We start from the raw sequence: 17,810 nt of genomic DNA, 5'->3' as shown, positions 1-17,810 counted from the left end.
TGTGCCTAGAGTTGGTTTTCCTATTCAAGGTAATTCTACTAAAATTAAAAATTTCCTCTGCTCAGTGGTAAGAATAAATGCACATGGTTCCAGAGTCCTTACTTGTCGCTCCTCTTTTATGGGCCCATAATCTAGGTGTGTGTACCCCAAAGTGACATGTGCCCCAAGGCCCCAGCATTGCCAGCTGGCATGCGTGTTGACTCACGGCAGCGGTGCGCTAAGCCGGGGCGAGGAGAAGGTAGATCCTCAGCTGATTGCCGGGGAGGGACTGCATGGGCCTCAGAACACAGGGAGCCAGTACCTGACTGTCCCCAACTGAAGCTTGGTGTCTTAGCTTCCCACATTTGAGGCCAGCAGGGGCAGCCGTGCTTGCCGTGAGTGTGCTCTGAGTGTGTGTCCGGAGGGTTTGGTTCTAGTCAAGTTAATCCGTGGTGACAATGTGCTAAGCCTCCGTCCCTGGCCTTCTTGCTTCAGGGAGAAGAACAGAGCAGCTCAAGACCTCCCTCCCCCCTTCTCTCATTTTTCTCCTTTTCCAGCAACACACACACACATACCACACGTCCCACATACACCCCACACCTCACACACACAACACATGCAACACACACACTCATTTCTCTTCCTCTCTCTGAACATTGGCTCCTACACATTCACCAAGAAGAAGAGATTCTCTTCTTCATTCTGAGTTCCCCTGTGGGGGGCTTTTCTGGGGAGATTGGGGTCTGTGGGCCCTGAGACTTCAGTGAAGCGTAGCCCAGAACATTGGAGCTGTGAGTGAGAGCAGGAAGTGTGTGTTTGTGAATTCTATTCGGTACCTTTAAAGTGGTTCTGTCAGTGATTGTTTTGAAATAATTTTTCTTTGTCATAATGATGATCTTCTCACAAACTAAATAGTTTAATAGAAGGCTGTTATTGTTGTGAAGAATAGAGAAATACAGACTTTCTGAGAGTTATGTTTTTATTGGCAAGGTACGACCACCACAAGGAGCATAGGAATGAATAAGGCTGTCCTGCTCGTGCCGGCCAGGTTTTCAGGGGAGGTTAATTATTACCAGGTGTTCTCTAAGATCTTGCTGTCCGTACTTCAGATTAAAAAGGACATTGAGGGACGCCTGTGTGGCTCAGTCGGTTAAGCGTCTGCCTTCGGCTCAGGTCATGATCCCAGGGTCCTGGGATCGAGTCCTGCATCAGGCTCCCTGCTCCGCAGGAAGCCTGCTTCTCCCTCTCCACTCCCCCTGCTTGTGTTCCGGCTCTTGCTCTCTCTCTCTCAGTCAAATAAATAAATAAAATCTTTAAAAAAAAAAGACATCGAATAAGAATTTTGTTTGCTTTTTAGATTCAGAATATGAACAACATCATCTCCTTCCCCCTGGACAGTTTGCTGAAAGGAGACCTGAAAGGAGTGAAAGGGGTAAGCCATCGACCACCCAGCTCACTGGGAACAGTCACTGGGGGACGTAGAGTCACGGTCATGCTGGCCTGTCGGGGCACGGCACACACATGCCTTCCTCCTGGATGGCATGATGGCTTCTTGCTGCCTCAGGTTCCCTTGATCTGCTACGTTGGCACCACCTTTCAGTCCTACCGATGGTGCCCCAAGGCCCTTCTGGCCACCTTGTTGGTGCTGTAAATGTGGGAAGGGGAGGAGGGTGGGAAGGGAAAGAAGCAGCTCTCTTGAAGCCTGTGAATGGTTTTCGCGCTCTGTCGGTTGAGCAGGGGAGCCTGTGCAGGGAAGTGTGGTTTTCTGGCCGGCGTGTCGCTGGCTGACCACTGGCCAAAGGGTCCTTGCTAGGATGTAGTTTCCCGGCAGGAGAATCTGCACCAGTAAGGCTCGAACGGACTTTCTTTTTCTGTCCTCCGAAGGACGTTCACTGTTCAGGAAGCGCCTTGCTGTGAATTGTTTCATGAACATGTGAGTGAGGAAGTCAGCTCGAGCGGTATCTGTACCAGATGCCGAGCAATAGCCGCTTCTGCATGTCGGTGGCACGAACAGATGTGTGATCTGAAAGACAGATGATTGTGCCCCAGTTCTTAGATCAAATTCTCTGATTGGATCTGCACGTGATTCCCAGTCACGTCTGGCTCATCTGGAAGCCCAGGCTGGCCAATCTCTGTGACCTCTGCAGAGACCTCTCAGTATTTCCTTCCCAGAGCATGCCAGGGCTGTTGGGGCAGGGAGCACTGGGCCTCGCGAGCCGTTAGGACACTGAGGAACATTCCTCGTCGTCCCGGACCAGGGTCCTAGAGAACACATCAGCCAACTCAAGTTAGCCAGCAGAATGGGAGGGCAGGGCACACGAGGCAGAGGGACACACATGCAGGTAGGGAGAAGCGTGACAGGGTGCTGCTCTTGAGGCTTTTTGTATGGTTTGATGCCCTGAGTCTGGGGAGGTGCAGGAGTGGGAGATGAGGCTTCCAAGTTCATGGAAGGCCTTAGATGCTGGGCTAGGAGCTTCGGCCTTGTCATAATAAGGCCAGTGAAGAGCCAAAAAATAAAAAATAAGCCCCCCAAAGGAGGTTCTTTCTTACAAAAGAACCCTGTTAAAGGGAACATAAATGGGGGGAACCACTGGATAGAATTTTCCGGTGGCTCAGTATGCTTTGAGCCAGGCTTTATCAGAGTGTAGGAGGTCCTAAGTTCTAGATAGAAGAGTGGAATCAGGAGACCTCAGAAGAAGGTGAATGGCTTTGATATCGTTTTTGCTGGGCCCAAATCAGGGTTACATCTCTCAGGGGACATTCTCCTATTCATTGAAAAAGTCAGAATCTTTTTTTTTTTTTTTTTTTGTAGAGAGAGGTACTAAAACTCTTGCAGATGAGGTGTTTCTCTGGGTGGAGTATAGGTCACACACCACGAGCCGTGAGTTCCTACTCACTGTAGCTGGGCAGTGCGTGTGTGCTGGGATTTTCCACTTGTTCTGTGTGCATGTGGCGTAGCTGCTAGTCGCATTCAAAGCCTGAGCTCTAAGTTCTTTATTTTTCATGGAATTGTATACATCATTTATTACAGAAACTAATGCTCCTTTCAGGACTAGTCTAGGAATAAGTAAGTTGTCTTGCCCAGAAGTTAATATTGGTTCTGTTTAATTTATGCCTCTCTGTTTACAGGATCTGAAAAAGCCTTTTGATAAAGCTTGGAAGGACTATGAAACAAAAATGTGAGTGTTTCCATTTTTTTAAAATGTAGGTAATTTGAGATCTTAATTTTAAATTGAGCTTTTATTGCTTGAAGGTATTTTCTAAATAAACCTTCAGCCAGGGAAGAATTCACTTAAACCTGTGTTGCTGTGGTTCATTACGACGCCAGATGCTTTCACACTCGGTGTCTAAATTTCAGTGGTGCCGTGGACCTCTTCAAACGAGTTTTTCCTGGTCCCTTTTCTGTGATGTCGTAATGGTTACAGAATGTTATTTTCAAGAAAGCTCGTTGAAGGACATCAAGGCCAGGTTTCGTCGACAGGTGTTTCTTTCCCTTTTTTTTGAAAACAAACAAACAAACAAAAAAACGCTTTCCCCACTTTGTCACCGTTTACTACGGCAACACAGTTTTCAGACTTCATCTTCCTGGTGATTTGCAAGAGCCGTCTGCTTGTAGCTCTGTCTGAATTTCCCTAAAACACCAGTCCCTTGGTGTAGAAAGAGAGAGAAAAGAGGCACCCCACGCTAGCCTTATTCGATCGCTTCATCTGCCGTAAGAACATGAAGAAGGCTCAGTCGGTTTCCACTGAAGATGGGACTGCTCCTGGCCCATGTCAGTCATGGGCACATTTCGGATCACAGTCTCTCCTTCCCAGCATGGGAGGGTTCAGCTCGCTGGGATTGGGCTGGTGATTGTGGGGACAGTGGTTTCAATTACTGTAAATACTCGAGAGAAAATATTTTTAAATGTCTCATGTTTGCTTTGTAATTACTGTGCAGTGGGTAACAATGTAGAGTTTTCTGAGTGGAAATAGAAACTTTAACATGAAGCCATCTGGTAAAGTGAGAGGTGTTAAGAAGAAAGCTGTTCCAGATGTAGCTCTACGTAATTGGACTTGGGATGTGTGTGTGTTTTGTTTTTAAAACCAGCCTTGGGGGACGCCTGGGTGGCTCAGTCAGTTAATAGCTCAGATCATGATCCTGGGGTCCTGGGATCAAATTCTGCATCCAGCTTCTTGCTCCGCGGGGAGCCTGCTTCTCCCTCTGCCTGCCGCTCCCCCAGCTTGTGCACACGCGCACTCTCTCTCTGACAAATAAATAAATAAAATCTTTAAAAAAATAAAATAAAATAAAACCAGCCTTGGGTGAAGGATCACAAAGCTCAAACTCAGGAATACCAAACCTTTAACATTTGTCCCCTCCTGGAAATCTTAAATTTCCATACCCAAATTTCCATACTCGGAGTTGCCTGGATCCCCAAAATCCGGATTTCACTGATGGCATACATTCACATATAAGCACAGATTGTGTTAGAGTACCTTGAAGGTCTGTCCAACCAGAGAAGCTGCTGGCCCTTAGCATCCTTCCTCTGCACACCCATGCAGTGCACTCGACAGGGAAAGGATCTTTGTAGACAGGAAGCCAAGACTTGGTGCTTTGCTGCTGGTCAGCTAGTGAGAGGGTCATTGAGCCAGAGCCAGGAGGTGGCTTTCCATTCAGCTGCTGTTGCTTCCACCCTCGGGTGCCTCCAAGGAGACGCTTCTGTGTATTACCGAACCGGGGGCACAAAGGGGGTTTTGAAGAGGGTTGCCAGAGAGAGTCTTCTGGTTCCGAAAGGAGAATGAGATCAAATTCTGTAAAATCAGGATATACATAGATAGAGTGAAGACAGAATTACTCACAAAATCCCAGAATTTGAGAGTGTTGAAAGCTTCAGATAATTCTCAGGTAAGTTTTAAAAATAACTCTTTCACCATTTATGCTTGAGATTTGTTCTGCAACAATGAGCACTGTCCCAGTCAAGGCAGAGCCCTGGCAAGACCTCATTCGGCCAGGAGGCGGGTGGTGAGGGGCAGGGAGAAAGTGGAGGAGGGAGGGAGTCTCCTGCCTGCAGCCCCCTTTTGTGCTGCTCAGTGGACACACAGACAGACAAAGTGCTGCCCTAAAGGAAACCTTTGAGGCGTGAGCAGACTTTGCCTCTTCTGACCCAAATCTGGCACAAAGTAGGTGCTTAGGAAAGGATTTCTTGAACCAGTACTCAACAAAAAGGGTCAAATTTGACATTCTTATGACCAAATTGTATTTTCCTTTCCAGTAAGTTAAGAGGCTGTCTTGTATGAAACTGGACCATTTCCTTACACCACACACAAAAATAGACTCAAAGTGGTTGAAAGACCTAAATGTGAGGCAGGAGTCCATCCAAATCCTAAAGGAGAACACAGGCAGCAACATCTTCGACCTCAGCCACAGCAACTTCTTCCTAGAAACATCGCCAAAGGCAAGGGAAGCAAGGGCAAAAATGAACTATTGGGACTTCATCACGATAAAAAGCTTTTGCCAGCAAAGGAAACAGTCAACAAAACCAAAAGACAACTGACAGAATGGGAGAAGATATTTGAAAATGACATATCAGATAAAGGGCTAGTATCCAAGATCTATAAAGAACTTACCAAGCTCAACACCCAAAGAACAAATAATCCAATCAAGAAATGGACAGAAGACATGAACATTTTTCCAAAGAAGACACATGAAAAAGTGCTCAGCATCACTCGGCATCAGGGAAATCCAAATCAAAACCTCAATGAGATACCACCTCACACCAGTCAGAATGGCTAAAATTAACAAGTCAGGAAATGACAGATGTTGGCGGGGATGCGGAGAAAGGGGAACCCTCCTACGCTGTTGGTGGGAATGCAAGCTGGTGCAGCCACTCTGGAAAACAGTATGGAGGTTCCTCAAAAAGTTGAAAATAGAGCTACCATACGATCCAGCAATTGCACTACTGGGTATTTACCCCAAAGATACAAATGTAGGGATCTGAAGGGGTATGTGCACTCTGATGTTTATAGCAGCAATGTCCACAATAGCCAAACTGTGGAAAGAGCCAAGACGTTCATCAACAGATGAATGGATAAAGAAGGTGTGATATATATATATACAATGGAATATTATGCAGCCATCAAAAAACCCCAAAATCTTGGCATTTGCAATGACGTGGATGGAACTAGAGGGTATTATGCTAAGCAAAATAAGTCAGAGAAAGACAAGTACCATATGATCTCACTGATATGAGGAATTCTTTTTTTTTTTTTTTAAAGATTTTATTTATTTATTTGACAGAGAGAGACACAGAGAGGGAACACAAGCAGGGGGAGAGGGAGAGGGAGAAGCAGGCTTCCCGCTGAGCAGGGAGCCCGATGCGGGGCTCGATCCCAGGACCCTGGGATCATGACCTGAGCCGAAGGCAGGCGCTTAACGACTGAGCCACCCAGGCACCCCTGATATGAGGAATTCTTAATCTCAGGAAACAAGCTGAGGGTTGCTGGAGTGGTGGGGGGTGGGAAGGATGGGGTGCCTGGGTGATCACAGTGGGGAGGGTATGTGCTATGGTGAGTGCTGTGAATTGTGTAAGACTGATCAATCACAGACCTGTACCTCTGAAACAATACATTATATGTTAAAAAAAAAAAAGATAGCAGGGAGGGGAAAAATGAAGGGGGGGTATCGGAGGGCGAGATGAACCATGAGAGACTATGGACTCTGAGAAACAAATTGAGGGTTCTAGAGGGGACGGGGGTGGGGGGATGGGTTAGCCTGGTGATGGGTATTAAGGAGGACACGTTCTGCATGGAGCACTGGGTGTTACACGCAAACAATGAATCATGGAACACTACATCAAAAACGAATGATGTAATGTAATGGTGACTAACATAATAAAATTAATAAAAATAAATAAGAGGCTGTCTTGTTTGCAGAAGACTCATGCACGTTTGTGTTGCAGGCTGGGTAATGGGATCCCTGCAAGCCTGTCTTGTCTGGAGTGCTGTGCCGAGGCATCTCAAATTATCCTTGCTTTTTTCACCTGTAGAACCAAAATTGAAAAAGAGAAGAAGGAGCATGCCAAACTGCATGGAATGATTCGCACTGAAATCAGCGGGGCTGAAATTGCCGAAGAGATGGAGAAGGAGCGGCGGCTTTTCCAGCTACAGATGTGCGAGGTGAGCCCCAGGGGTGTGGGCTGCAGCTACGGGTGCGCGAGGTGAGCCCCGGGGGTGCGGGCTGCAGCTACAGATGTGCAGGGTGAGCGCCGGGGGTGCCAGGGTTGGGAAGCGTGAAGTGCAGGTTCCAGGGGGTGGTGGGTTCCAGGTGGTGGGCTGCAGGCAGCCTGCCTTCACTGGCATGTGAACTCCTCTGGAGAGTGCATGCTTCCCAGAGGCTTCAGACATCACAGCAATGCATTAGTGGACTCCATTTGTCCCAATTTCTCTTACTAGGGGAGGCTGAGTCTCTTGGAGGGTGGAATGAGCTGAATCTAACCCCAACCATTAATTAAAGGTAGGGAAGAATCTAAAGAAACATCCTCTCTGGCCTCATACACATACCCAGACTCACCTCTCACAGGTACATTACTAAAATACTCTCCATTAGTGTTTTTTAATGAGGTATCTGGGTTCCCATTATAGCAGTGGAAGCCATGAGGAGGGCCAGGGAGAAGTCAGCTGGAAAAACCTGCAGCTGGTCCCCTGTGGGTCTCTGAGTGAGGGAGGGAGGGAGAACGAGCGCACTACATACTGTGGAAGCCAAGCCACCTGCCTCTGAAGTGCTTGCACCGAATTCACTCATCAAGGCAGGAGGCCCTGGGGAGCTCCTCTGCTCCGCTCCGTTCTGCAGCCTGAGCCCTTGCCTTTGGGGATGGGGAGGGAAATGGCAGCACTGATGCTCTGGGACATGTCCCTGCTGGAGGCTGAGGGGTGCAAAATACCAGAAACGAGTCATGAAGGCCTTTGCTTCCAGCCTTGTTATGCCTTGCTTGTGGGTCGTTGTAAAAAAGGCCTCTGGACACCATGCCAAGCTCTGCCTGAGGGTTCGCCCTCCCGGCAGTGGCCGTGAAGCCCCTTGAGCTTGACGGTGCATGTGCCGAGCCTGTGCAGACTTCAGCTTTCGATGTGCGGAGTGCGCGGGGATGATTGTGACAGCTACTGAAACTGGCTCAGCCTGCTCTCGTTCCCTGGGAGCGGTCAACAGCAAAGCTGAGCCACGCGGCACTTTCTGACTTCAGAATGTTTGTTAATTGCAGCGGGAGTTTAGCTTGTAGAAATGTCTATTTTAGGAGTATATTTAAATGAGTTTTTATTCCATCTCTTAAGTGGTCAGTGGAGCAGAACCAGTCCCAGGATCAAGGATAGGATATTAACCTGACATTAGTATGGCCACTCCAGCTCTCTTCATTTCTGTTTGCATGGAATTTCTTTTTCACCCTGTGTGTGTCAGAGAATCTAAAGTGTGTTTCCTGTAGACAGTGTGTTTTAAATCTAGTCTGACAGTCTCTGCCTTTTGATGGGATTGTTTAATCCATTCACATTTGATGTTGCTATTGATGTGGTTGGATTAATGTCTGCTGTCTTTTTTTTTTTTTTATGTCTCATGTCGTCTTTGTTCCTTTGTTCTTCCTTTGCTATTTTTTTTTTCATTAAGTGAATATTTGGAAAGTTAACTAAGCTCCAAGTCTTACTGTAGAGAGGAGAGTGGATGTTTTTAGATACATGTTGTTTTGTAAACAGACCTCATATGTAACAATGCCTGTCTGGCCAATTTCACACAGTGTCCCAGGAATCAGCCCAGAGGGTGTGAGATGGCATAGGAAATTGCTGTTTGTTACGTAAATACTAGGTATTATTTCTGTTTAATTGGGGTAAATTAAGTAGATATTTTACAAAGAATGGGTTTGGAACAGGTGTGCGTGTGTATGTTGTGTTCAGGTTATGCTCTTTTTTTTGGCTAGTAAGGAGGAAACACATTTGCTTAAACTCTGCAAAAGACTGCTTGTTTAAAAACGTTTAGTGGGGCTGCCTCGGTGGCTCGGTCGTTAAGCGCCTGCCTTCGGCTCAGGTCATGATCCCAGCGTTCTGGGATCGAGCCCCGCATTGGGCTCCCCGCTCGGCGGGAAGCCTGCCTCTCCCCCCTCCACTCCCCCTGCCTGTGCTCCTCTCTCACTGTGTCTCTCTCTGTCAAATAAATAAATAAAATCTTTAAAAAAAAAAAAAAAGATTTAAAAACGTTTAGTGAATTGTGAAAATTAGTGTATCTTTGAGGTGAGGGGCGCTGCATTGCTTTCTGTGCTATGCACCCAACACCAGTTACCTTTCCCCTCCAGGTCTAGGTGAATGCATCCTGTGCACTGGTGAAATAGTTTATTATATTGCAAATGTACTGTCTAGATGATGGCTTTCAGCACACCTGCTAGGCCAGCCCCCCGGGGAGGTTTGGGGCCCCATGTGTGCTGAGCCTAGCAGATCCAGCAGTTAGCATGATGTGTGCAGAAGCAGGGCTGGAGTCTCCAGAGGAGGACACATCCAATGAAGGATGTACATGTGGGCCAAACAGAAGTGGGCTGGAAAGGGCTCTCCGTGGGGGAAGGAGGAACGTTTGAAAAGCAGTCCCCCCAGAATCTGACATCTCAAAGTGAATAGATTGCTGTAGTTAATCATGGTAAAATTGTTCAGCCAGTTCCTCACACTGAAGCCCTCAAGTTTCATAAATGCTTGCCATTGTTTAGGTGTTTAAAATTTTAGATGCCCAAGATCTAATCTAGAAGAATGGCTTTCAGGTGTTTATTTTAAATTGTGGAACTTTTTCTTCAAAACGAATTTTGTAGAGAAATTCAGTGTGGTGTAATAAATAGGTAATACAGAGCATCTGTGTGTGGGGAATGTATGAGAGATCCTGTTGTTTTTCTGTGATTATAAAAATATACTTTTAAAAATTAGTCTATATATATGAAATTAAAAATCACCCCAAATTTTACGCACCAGAAGATAAGTACTTTACCATCTTTCATATATCCCTCCGTGTACCTTCATAAAAATAATTTGTATAAACAGGATCGTTCTCTACTGGTGCTTTGTAACCTGATTGTTTTGACTCACTTGTATGTCTTTTGGGCATCCTTTGGTGCCGGAAAGTCTCTGCTTTATTGGCTTCATGGCTACATAGCAATTTTTGTGTGTGGCTGAACCCTACTTTAATTTTCCATTCATTACATTTGGGTTGCCATTTGTTACTTTTACAAACAAGTCCACACTGAACCTTGTTTTCTATTCATCTTTGTAAACTTTTATGATTATCTTCTTAGAGAGTAAGTTCCTGTAAGTAGAAGTTCTATGTCAAAAGGTCCACACGTTTTAAGTTTTGACTTAAGTCACAGAGAAGCATCTTATTAACCACTTAGCCATTTTGACATTGCCAGGCATCTTATTCAGTTAACAGTGAATAAATATCAGACCGAAGGAAGGAGAACACATAAAGGTGCTTGGTGTAGGAAAAGGAGATTTTGTAGTTGATTTTGTAGCAGCTTCCTCTCTCCGGCTGGACTTCTGGCTTGAATGTGAGCTTCCCAGGTTATGGCTGAGAAGCCTGTGTGGTCAGCAGTGGTGGCCGCTCTTTCGGGGGCATCCAGTCTCAGAGATGACACGTCCTCAGAGTTCTTTATGCCATGTCCTGACGGTGGAGGGAACAGGGAATTTATGGGGTCTTTTGTTCTGTAAACCTTTAGCAAAGAACAAATGTATTTCCTGAGGCTGGTTTTGTAGATTCCTGGGACTTCCTGATATTTTAGTGGTCATTCCTGAATTCTCCAAGTTAAAAATGCCTTTCGTTCATTTCAGCTTAAAATTTGGTTTTTATAACAATCACATTTTTTTTCAGTGCCAGGTTTAGAGATGTGGTGATAAGAGTCTCAACTACAAAACACTGGCAGTTAGTGTTGCAGACGATGACCTGCCCAGAGAAGGGATGGGGGTTGCAGAAAGATGTGGACAGAAAGAGCCCATTCACTTTAACCATCTGCCTTCTTTGTGCAGCTCGAAGAAAATTTCCTCTAGCAGGTTAAGATCCAGCATCTTACTACTAGGAGTTTTTGGCACCTAAAGTTAAATGTTTAATTACCTGGACGTTGGATAATTCATTTGGCACCAGACAGAGAAATGTTCAGTTCTGGTGTTTCAGAAAATGCTCGGCACCTGCCATGACCTCTACCCTTAGCGAAAGATGTCGGAGAAGTAGAGAAAATGATCTGTGCTCAGAAGCTCGTGTTCTGGGTCTGACATACCCTTTTGTGTTTTTTTTAACAGTATCTGCTGAAGGTCAATGAAATTAAGATTAAAAAGGGAGTGGATTTACTTCAGAATCTGATCAAATATTTTCATGCCCAGTGCAAGTAAGTTCTTTTTCTTTGTTGTGATGTTATTTCAGCTGTTTTTATGGCAACTTCTGGTAGATAATATAGTATTGTATCAAGGAAAATAAACACTCCTTTAAAACTCTGTTGTAAAAGGCATGAAGTACTAACACCCATTATAACACGGTGAACCTTGAAAAAACATGTTAAGTGGAAGAAGCCAGACACAAAAGGCCAAATTCTGTAGGATTTTATTTACTCGGAAGATCAGGAATAAGCAAATCTACAGATGAGTGATTGCCAGGACTTAGGAGGAGTAGGGAATTACTGCTGATTGGGGTAGTGAAAATATTCTGGAATGAGACGGTGCTGATGATTGCACGATTTTGTGAATATACTAAAACCACTGAATTGTACACTTTAAAAGGGCAAATTCTGTGGTTAAAGAATCTTTCTCAATAAACAACAATCTATAGTAATTATCAGATGTATTTATTTTTACCCTTTTTTCAGAGGGACAGACTGGTTTGATCTAACACATGATTCACAGATGGTTTTTGTTTGCAAGAAATTAGTTGGGGTTAAGGCAGTATATTAAATTTCATATATGTATATTTTTAAAGATTTTATTTATTTGAGAGAGAGAGCATAAGCAGGAGCAAGGGCAGAGGGAGAGGGAGAAGCAGACTCCTGGCTGATGCAGAGTTCGATCCCAGGACCTCAAGATCATGACCTGAGCTGAAGGTAGACGCCCAACCGACTGAGCCACCCAGGCATCCCGATATATTATTTATCCTATAAAGCAAGTGACAGTGCTGAGCTAAGGAGGCTGAATATGGTAGAGAAGGAGAGGCTTCCGTGTTTGGGTCTGCCTCACATAGTCAGCTTGGCCAGCGTGTGAGCCCTGCATAGCCTGACCCTCATCATGCCTCGCTCGCTCACTTGCTCGCTCGCGCCCCCTCTCACTTCTGCCTGACCCTCAGCCCTAACACACACCAGCCCCTGGCTCATCTGTCGCTTGCTGAGCAGGTGCCCTGTGTCCGGCACTGTGCTGGATGCTGGAGATAAAGGAATGTCAATCACAGACATTGTTCCTGCTCGAATCAGCTAGGCAAGTGGGCTGAAGCAATGGGTTTATGATTGCACATTTGAAACGTGTTCGGAAGTGATGGAATCTAACAAAGAATAGAAGGACCTGATTTAGATTGAGGGCAGACACAGGATTTTTCTTCCTTTTTTTTTTCTGTTTCTTGTATTCTCCAGCCACCAGACACAGTACCTAGTCCATAGTAGATATTCAAATACTTTCTGAACTAGCTGCAGGCCTCTTTGAGGAGACATGTATTCTGAGATCTAAAGGATCTAGCAGAGAAGGAGTAGGGAAAGAACATTCCAGGCAAAGTCAAGATCTCGAGGCAGGAAAAAGCCCAGTGTGACATAAGCATAATGAGTGAGTGGGGGAGGGTAGTGTGACATGAAACCGGATGGAAAAACGAGAGACGTGGATGGCCTTAGGAGCCCTGTGAAGGGTTTTAGATTTTATTCTAAGTGTATCAGGGAGCTCTCAAAAGTTTTAAGCAGGAGATTCATTCAGCAAATATTGAGCTCCTACTATGTGCCAGGCACTATTTGAGGTTCTGGTGATACTTCTTACTCATGAACCTTCAGTTCTGACGGGGTGGATAAATAGTAAACACAGAAGAAAATACGTAACAGTTTTAGGGAGCGGGTGTGGCTATGAACAGGTGAAACAGTGTGATGGATGGAGCGAGAGCAGAGTCGATGGGAAACACCTGGGGAGACTTCTTGGTTCCATTCTCTGTTTTAATAAGGGACAAACAAGAGTGGGTATGGGTGATCACTTAGGCACACAGTCCTGTTCCTGCACCATCCAGGGCCAGTGAGGTCTTGGCCTAGACTGGTGACAAAGCCAGCGGATGGTGTGACTGATGTGAGAAATCCTTGGAGGTTGAATGCCCCACCTGTCTGTCGCTTTTCCCCAGACAGGCCATGCCGCACACTGATGTGCCTCTGCACATGCTGCTCCCTTTGCTAGAATGTCCCAACGCTCCCTTTGTGCCTTTCCCTAGCTCTGGTCATCCCTGAGACCTACCTACTGCTCCTTTGAACTCGCCCGGTCTTCCCTGGCTGGAATTACTTCTCTTCCTTCTGCATTATCACTATACCAGCTGTTTATCTACAGAATGGCATCTTTCATACTGCGTTATGTCTCTCACCAAACTGCGTCTCCTTTAAGGAAAGGGGCCATGATATTATTTGTTTAATGTGCAGTGCATGGTGCATGTACCTGGCACATGGTTGCAGTGGTGAGTTGCACTATTGAACTTAGCTCAGCCTTGGAATTAATATGGTGCTCGTGACCGTGCGTCTGTGAAGCAGCTGAGGTCCAGCAGCAAAAGACGCTGTGCTGTGTGGTTCATCCTAGGTTAAAAGAAGAGCTCCAAGCTTGGAAAAAAGAGTCTCAGAGGATGGAAAAAACCCCCTAATTTGTAGAATTTTCAAGATGAACTATTTTATAGAGACTCAGAACCGTAACTTTGTGATTAACATGCAAATTACTTCTTCGGTAGTTATCCTTGTAACCTTATGTGAGGCAGATTAGGAAGTGGGTCGCTTCCTTGCTAATATTTTATTTTTAAGAAGCTATTCTGGGATTTCCTTTTTTCTCTTTATTTTGCCCAAACTGATCCGTTGGGTAGCAACAGACCACTTGTGGAAAAGTGAACTAGTTGGCCTTTTATGGGCATGAGCTCAGTAACCTTTAAAAACGATGAATCTTCCATTACTTCCTGTGTGTGTGTCTGTGTATGTGTCTGTGTGTGTGTGTGTGCATGCTGCATGCTCTTCAAATCACTTGCACAGCTTTGACTTTTCTATTTCTAATTCACATTCTGGGGGATAAACTGCAGAGCTGGAGTGACTCAGCCGTTGGACAAAGGACCATGTGGCTGTACATTGTTGGTTCTTGTAGCTCCTTCATGTTCCCCAGTTAACATTCCCAGTCTCCCGTCCTCACCCCAGAAGAGTGCTGGGCCCTGAGGGGCAGGGGCAGCCTGCTCGGCCAGTGCCCGTTCTCACACGCTGCTATTCTCTGCAGGTATGAAGAGGCCTCTGGGTGTAGACTAGACTCTGGGAGCCATGTTTGGGTGTTCACCCTTAGAACTGCCTAGATATGTATTATTTTGCTTTTTATTCATATTTGCTTTTTACTTTCAGTGTTCTTGAAGAGTACTTCATGTTCTTTGTTTTTTATTTCATTTAAAGAAAGAAGTTGCATCTCTGCCTGGTTCCTGGAATACCCTGAAAATCTGTCTTATTAGCCTTTGCTGCTGAAGGTTGAGGCTCTTACTCTCTAATGGAATCTAGAAATAGGGCAGTCTCTAAAACAATAATAAAACAAAAACAGCTATGTTCTAAATAGTGGTGATGAATGTTGAATTGACTTGTTCTTTGAGCAGTTACCTGCTGAGAACCACAATGACCAACTGTTGCCTGATGTATTTGGGATACGGCGTTGAATGAGACACAGGGCCAGGGTGCAGAGGGCAGGCAGGGCTCGGGCCATGAGAATGGGGTGCTCTTATAAAGCCTATAGCCGGAGGGAGAGGCCACCCTGCTTGGTGGGAGCTTGAAGATTGAATCTCAGTGGGTGCATTTTAAAGGCTTGGGAGTTTGGTCAGGCTGGGTAGAAAACATTTAATAAAAAACAAAACTGATATTTAGTAATATTGATGGTAAACATTGTTTGATTGAAGCTTGGGAAAGTGTTACTGGTTCAACCTAAGAAAAATGTACAGGGTTTGTACTTAGAAATGCTACAGTGGGGGCAACTGGGTCGTTTAGTTAGTTAAGCATCTGCCTTGGGCTCAGGTCATGATCTCGGGGTTCTGGGATTGAGCCTCACATTGGGCTTCCTGCTCAGCAGGGAGTCTGCTCTCTCTGCCCTCCCCCTCCCCCGCTCATTCTCTCTCTCTAATAAATAAAATCTTTTTAAAAAAGGAAAAAAAAATGTCACAGTGATGGGGCACCTTACCGGCTCAGTTGGTAGAGCATGTGACTGTCCATCTCGGGGTTGTGAGTTTGAGCCCCACATTGGGTATAGAGATTACTTAAAAATAAAATCTTAAATAAGTCAAACAGAGAAAAACATGTATCATATGACCTCACTGATAGGAGGAATTCTTAATCTCAGGAAACAAACTGAGGGTTGCTGGAGTGGGGGGTGGGGTGGGAGGGATGGGGTGACTGGGTGATAGACACTGGGGAGGGTATGTGCTCTGGTAAGCGCTGTGAATTGTGCAAGACTGTTGAATCCCAGATCTGTACCTCTGAAACAAATAATGCAATATATGTTAAGAGAAAAAAAAAAAAAAAGAAGAAGGTAGCAGGAGGGGAAGAATGAAGAGGGGGAAATCGGAGGGGTAGACGAACCATGAGAGACGATGGACTCTGAAAAACAAACTGAGGGTTCTAGAGGGGAGGGGGTTGGGAGGTTGGGTTAGCCTGGTGATGGGTATTGAGGAGGGCGCGTTCTGCATGGAGCACTGGGTGTTACGCACAAACAATGAATCATGGAACACTACATCTAAAACTAATGATGTAATGTATGGGGATTAACATAAGAATAAAAAAATTTAAAAAATAAAATAAAATCTTAAAAAGTAAAGGGAAAGAAATGTCACGGTGGTGACAGCAAAGCAGGGACAGAGCCCCTTTCTTTGAAACTTTCCCTGAGGCCAGGGAGGGTATACCTAGGTGCCAAAACATGCCTCAAAAAGGAGGGTACGTGGGTGCCTGGATGGCTCAGTCACTTAAGCGTCCAACTCTTGATTTTGGCTCAGGTCATGATCTCAGGGTCATGAGATCAAGCCCCGCGCCCAACTCTGCGCTGAGTGTGGAGTCTGCTTAAGATTCTCTCTCTCCCTCTCCCCCTTCCCACCTCTAAAAACAAAACGGAAGGTACAGGAAGATGGGCAGTTTGACAATCAGAGGAGGAGGTGTTCTAGGTAGATGGTTAAGACCAGCTATGTGATTATGAAGATAAAAACCAAATCTCAAACCCAAATTGGTATCGTTATTCCGAGTGCCCTGCCCAGCGTCATGCTGATGGTGGTGACTGCGACGAGAAACGCCTGAGTACTTGCCCCGCGGCAGGGCTCTTGGCACAAAGCAGAGATTCCCAGAGCCGTGCGCCGGCTCTCCGTGCGGGACCAGTCTCCTGCGGTGCTCTTCCGACTCCTCACCCTGGTGTTCTCTCCCCCTCTCTTGGTCCCTCTTCTTTCTCTCTTTCCTACCTATTTCACGAGAATTTGAAGGGATTAAGGAAATAGTTCTGTAAAGAAATAATGTAACTGAAGCAGATCGTGAGAACGAGATGAGCTCAGGACGAGAGGGGAGCAGCTCAGTTTCTCATGCCTGTGTCTGTACCTCCACATGTCCTGTGTGGTTGGAAAGCACCTGCTCTGTGCTGCTCATCATGCCGTGAGCGGAGGGCCCGAAGGTGCCTAAGACCAGGCCTTCCTGCCCCGACAGTGGACACAGCCCTGGAGAAGTCACTGTTGCCGTATCAGGAGTTATTCCATGTTCAGAAAAAAAGCGTTAGGTAAAATGTAGGGATGAAAACATAAAATAAAGAATTACGCATATATCTAAACATTAAGGTTAGACCATTCTCATAGCGCAGCTTCTGTGATTCCTAATGCCTGGCTAGTAATGGTTCAGAACCCACATCCTGTGTGTATATTTCCCTCTTCCTTCCTCCTTGGAATTACTGTATTCAGTGTCATGCTTCGTTGCTCTCACAGCCCCTTCTGTTCCTTATATACTTCACGTGGGAAAGTCCCACAGGACCCTGGCTGAGGTGATTAACATCACCTCCCATGAACACATGGGAGACCCAGATCACATTTTGAAGATCATTTCCTTCCAGTTACCTGGCTGAAGTTGGAGACTCCTTCCCTCCTTCATTAATTTATGTTTTCATTCAACAAATAGTGTGTGCTTGAAATGTGCCTGGTTTTGTGGATACCGTGTCCTTACCCTCCTAGAACTTTGGATCTAAGGGAGGGTGGGTATATTTTAAATAATCACACTAATGACTACGTAACGGTAGTTGTGCTAAGGGTTTTGAAGCAAGAGACAGTGCTCTGAGAGAATATAGCAAGGAGACTTCTTTTAAAGTAAGGGGTCACGGAAGCCTCACTAACAAAGTGGTAGTTAACTTAAAATTTGAAGAGTGGGTGGGAATAATCCAGGCAAAACAGAAGATATCTGCAGGGAGAACTCTTTAGAAAACAGAAATAGCATATGCAAAGGGCCTGAGGCAGGAAAGGTCTGATGGCCATTGACAGAAGGCTGCTAGCTCTGGAATCTAGTGAATGAAAGGGGGTGAATGATGCTACTTGAAGCTTGGAGACCTAGGCAGAGGCCAAATCACATAGGCATAACAGCCGTTGTTACGTTTTGAACTCTGCCC

At 45.6% G+C, this 17,810-nt stretch overlaps 1 protein-coding gene across 7 annotated transcripts in view; it reads left to right on the top strand.

Annotated features, from left to right (window-relative positions):
* Positions 1-17,810, top strand: part of ASAP2 (ArfGAP with SH3 domain, ankyrin repeat and PH domain 2) — a 168,161-nt gene that overhangs the window by 91,945 nt on the left and 58,406 nt on the right. For all 7 annotated transcript variants that reach the window (XR_010405406.1, XR_010405405.1, XM_045884057.3 and 4 more), the window contains 4 exons: positions 1,337-1,411; positions 3,109-3,158; positions 7,007-7,136; positions 11,268-11,353. Coding sequence is in view for 5 of the 7 variants with exons in the window: in XM_045884057.3 (XP_045740013.1) it covers positions 1,337-1,411; positions 3,109-3,158; positions 7,007-7,136; positions 11,268-11,353 (341 nt within the window). In the remaining 2 variants the exon portion in view is untranslated. The remainder of the gene's footprint in view (positions 1-1,336; positions 1,412-3,108; positions 3,159-7,006; positions 7,137-11,267; positions 11,354-17,810) is intronic.

Source organism: Mirounga angustirostris, unplaced genomic scaffold (genome assembly GCF_029215605.1).
Source record: "Mirounga angustirostris isolate CCGP_5_RB_7025 unplaced genomic scaffold, mMirAng1.0.hap1 SCAF_10, whole genome shotgun sequence".
Taxonomy (NCBI): Eukaryota; Metazoa; Chordata; class Mammalia; order Carnivora; family Phocidae; genus Mirounga; species Mirounga angustirostris.
The sequence above is the reverse complement of the archived record's forward strand: the minus strand, read 5'-3'. Positions and strand labels throughout refer to the sequence as shown.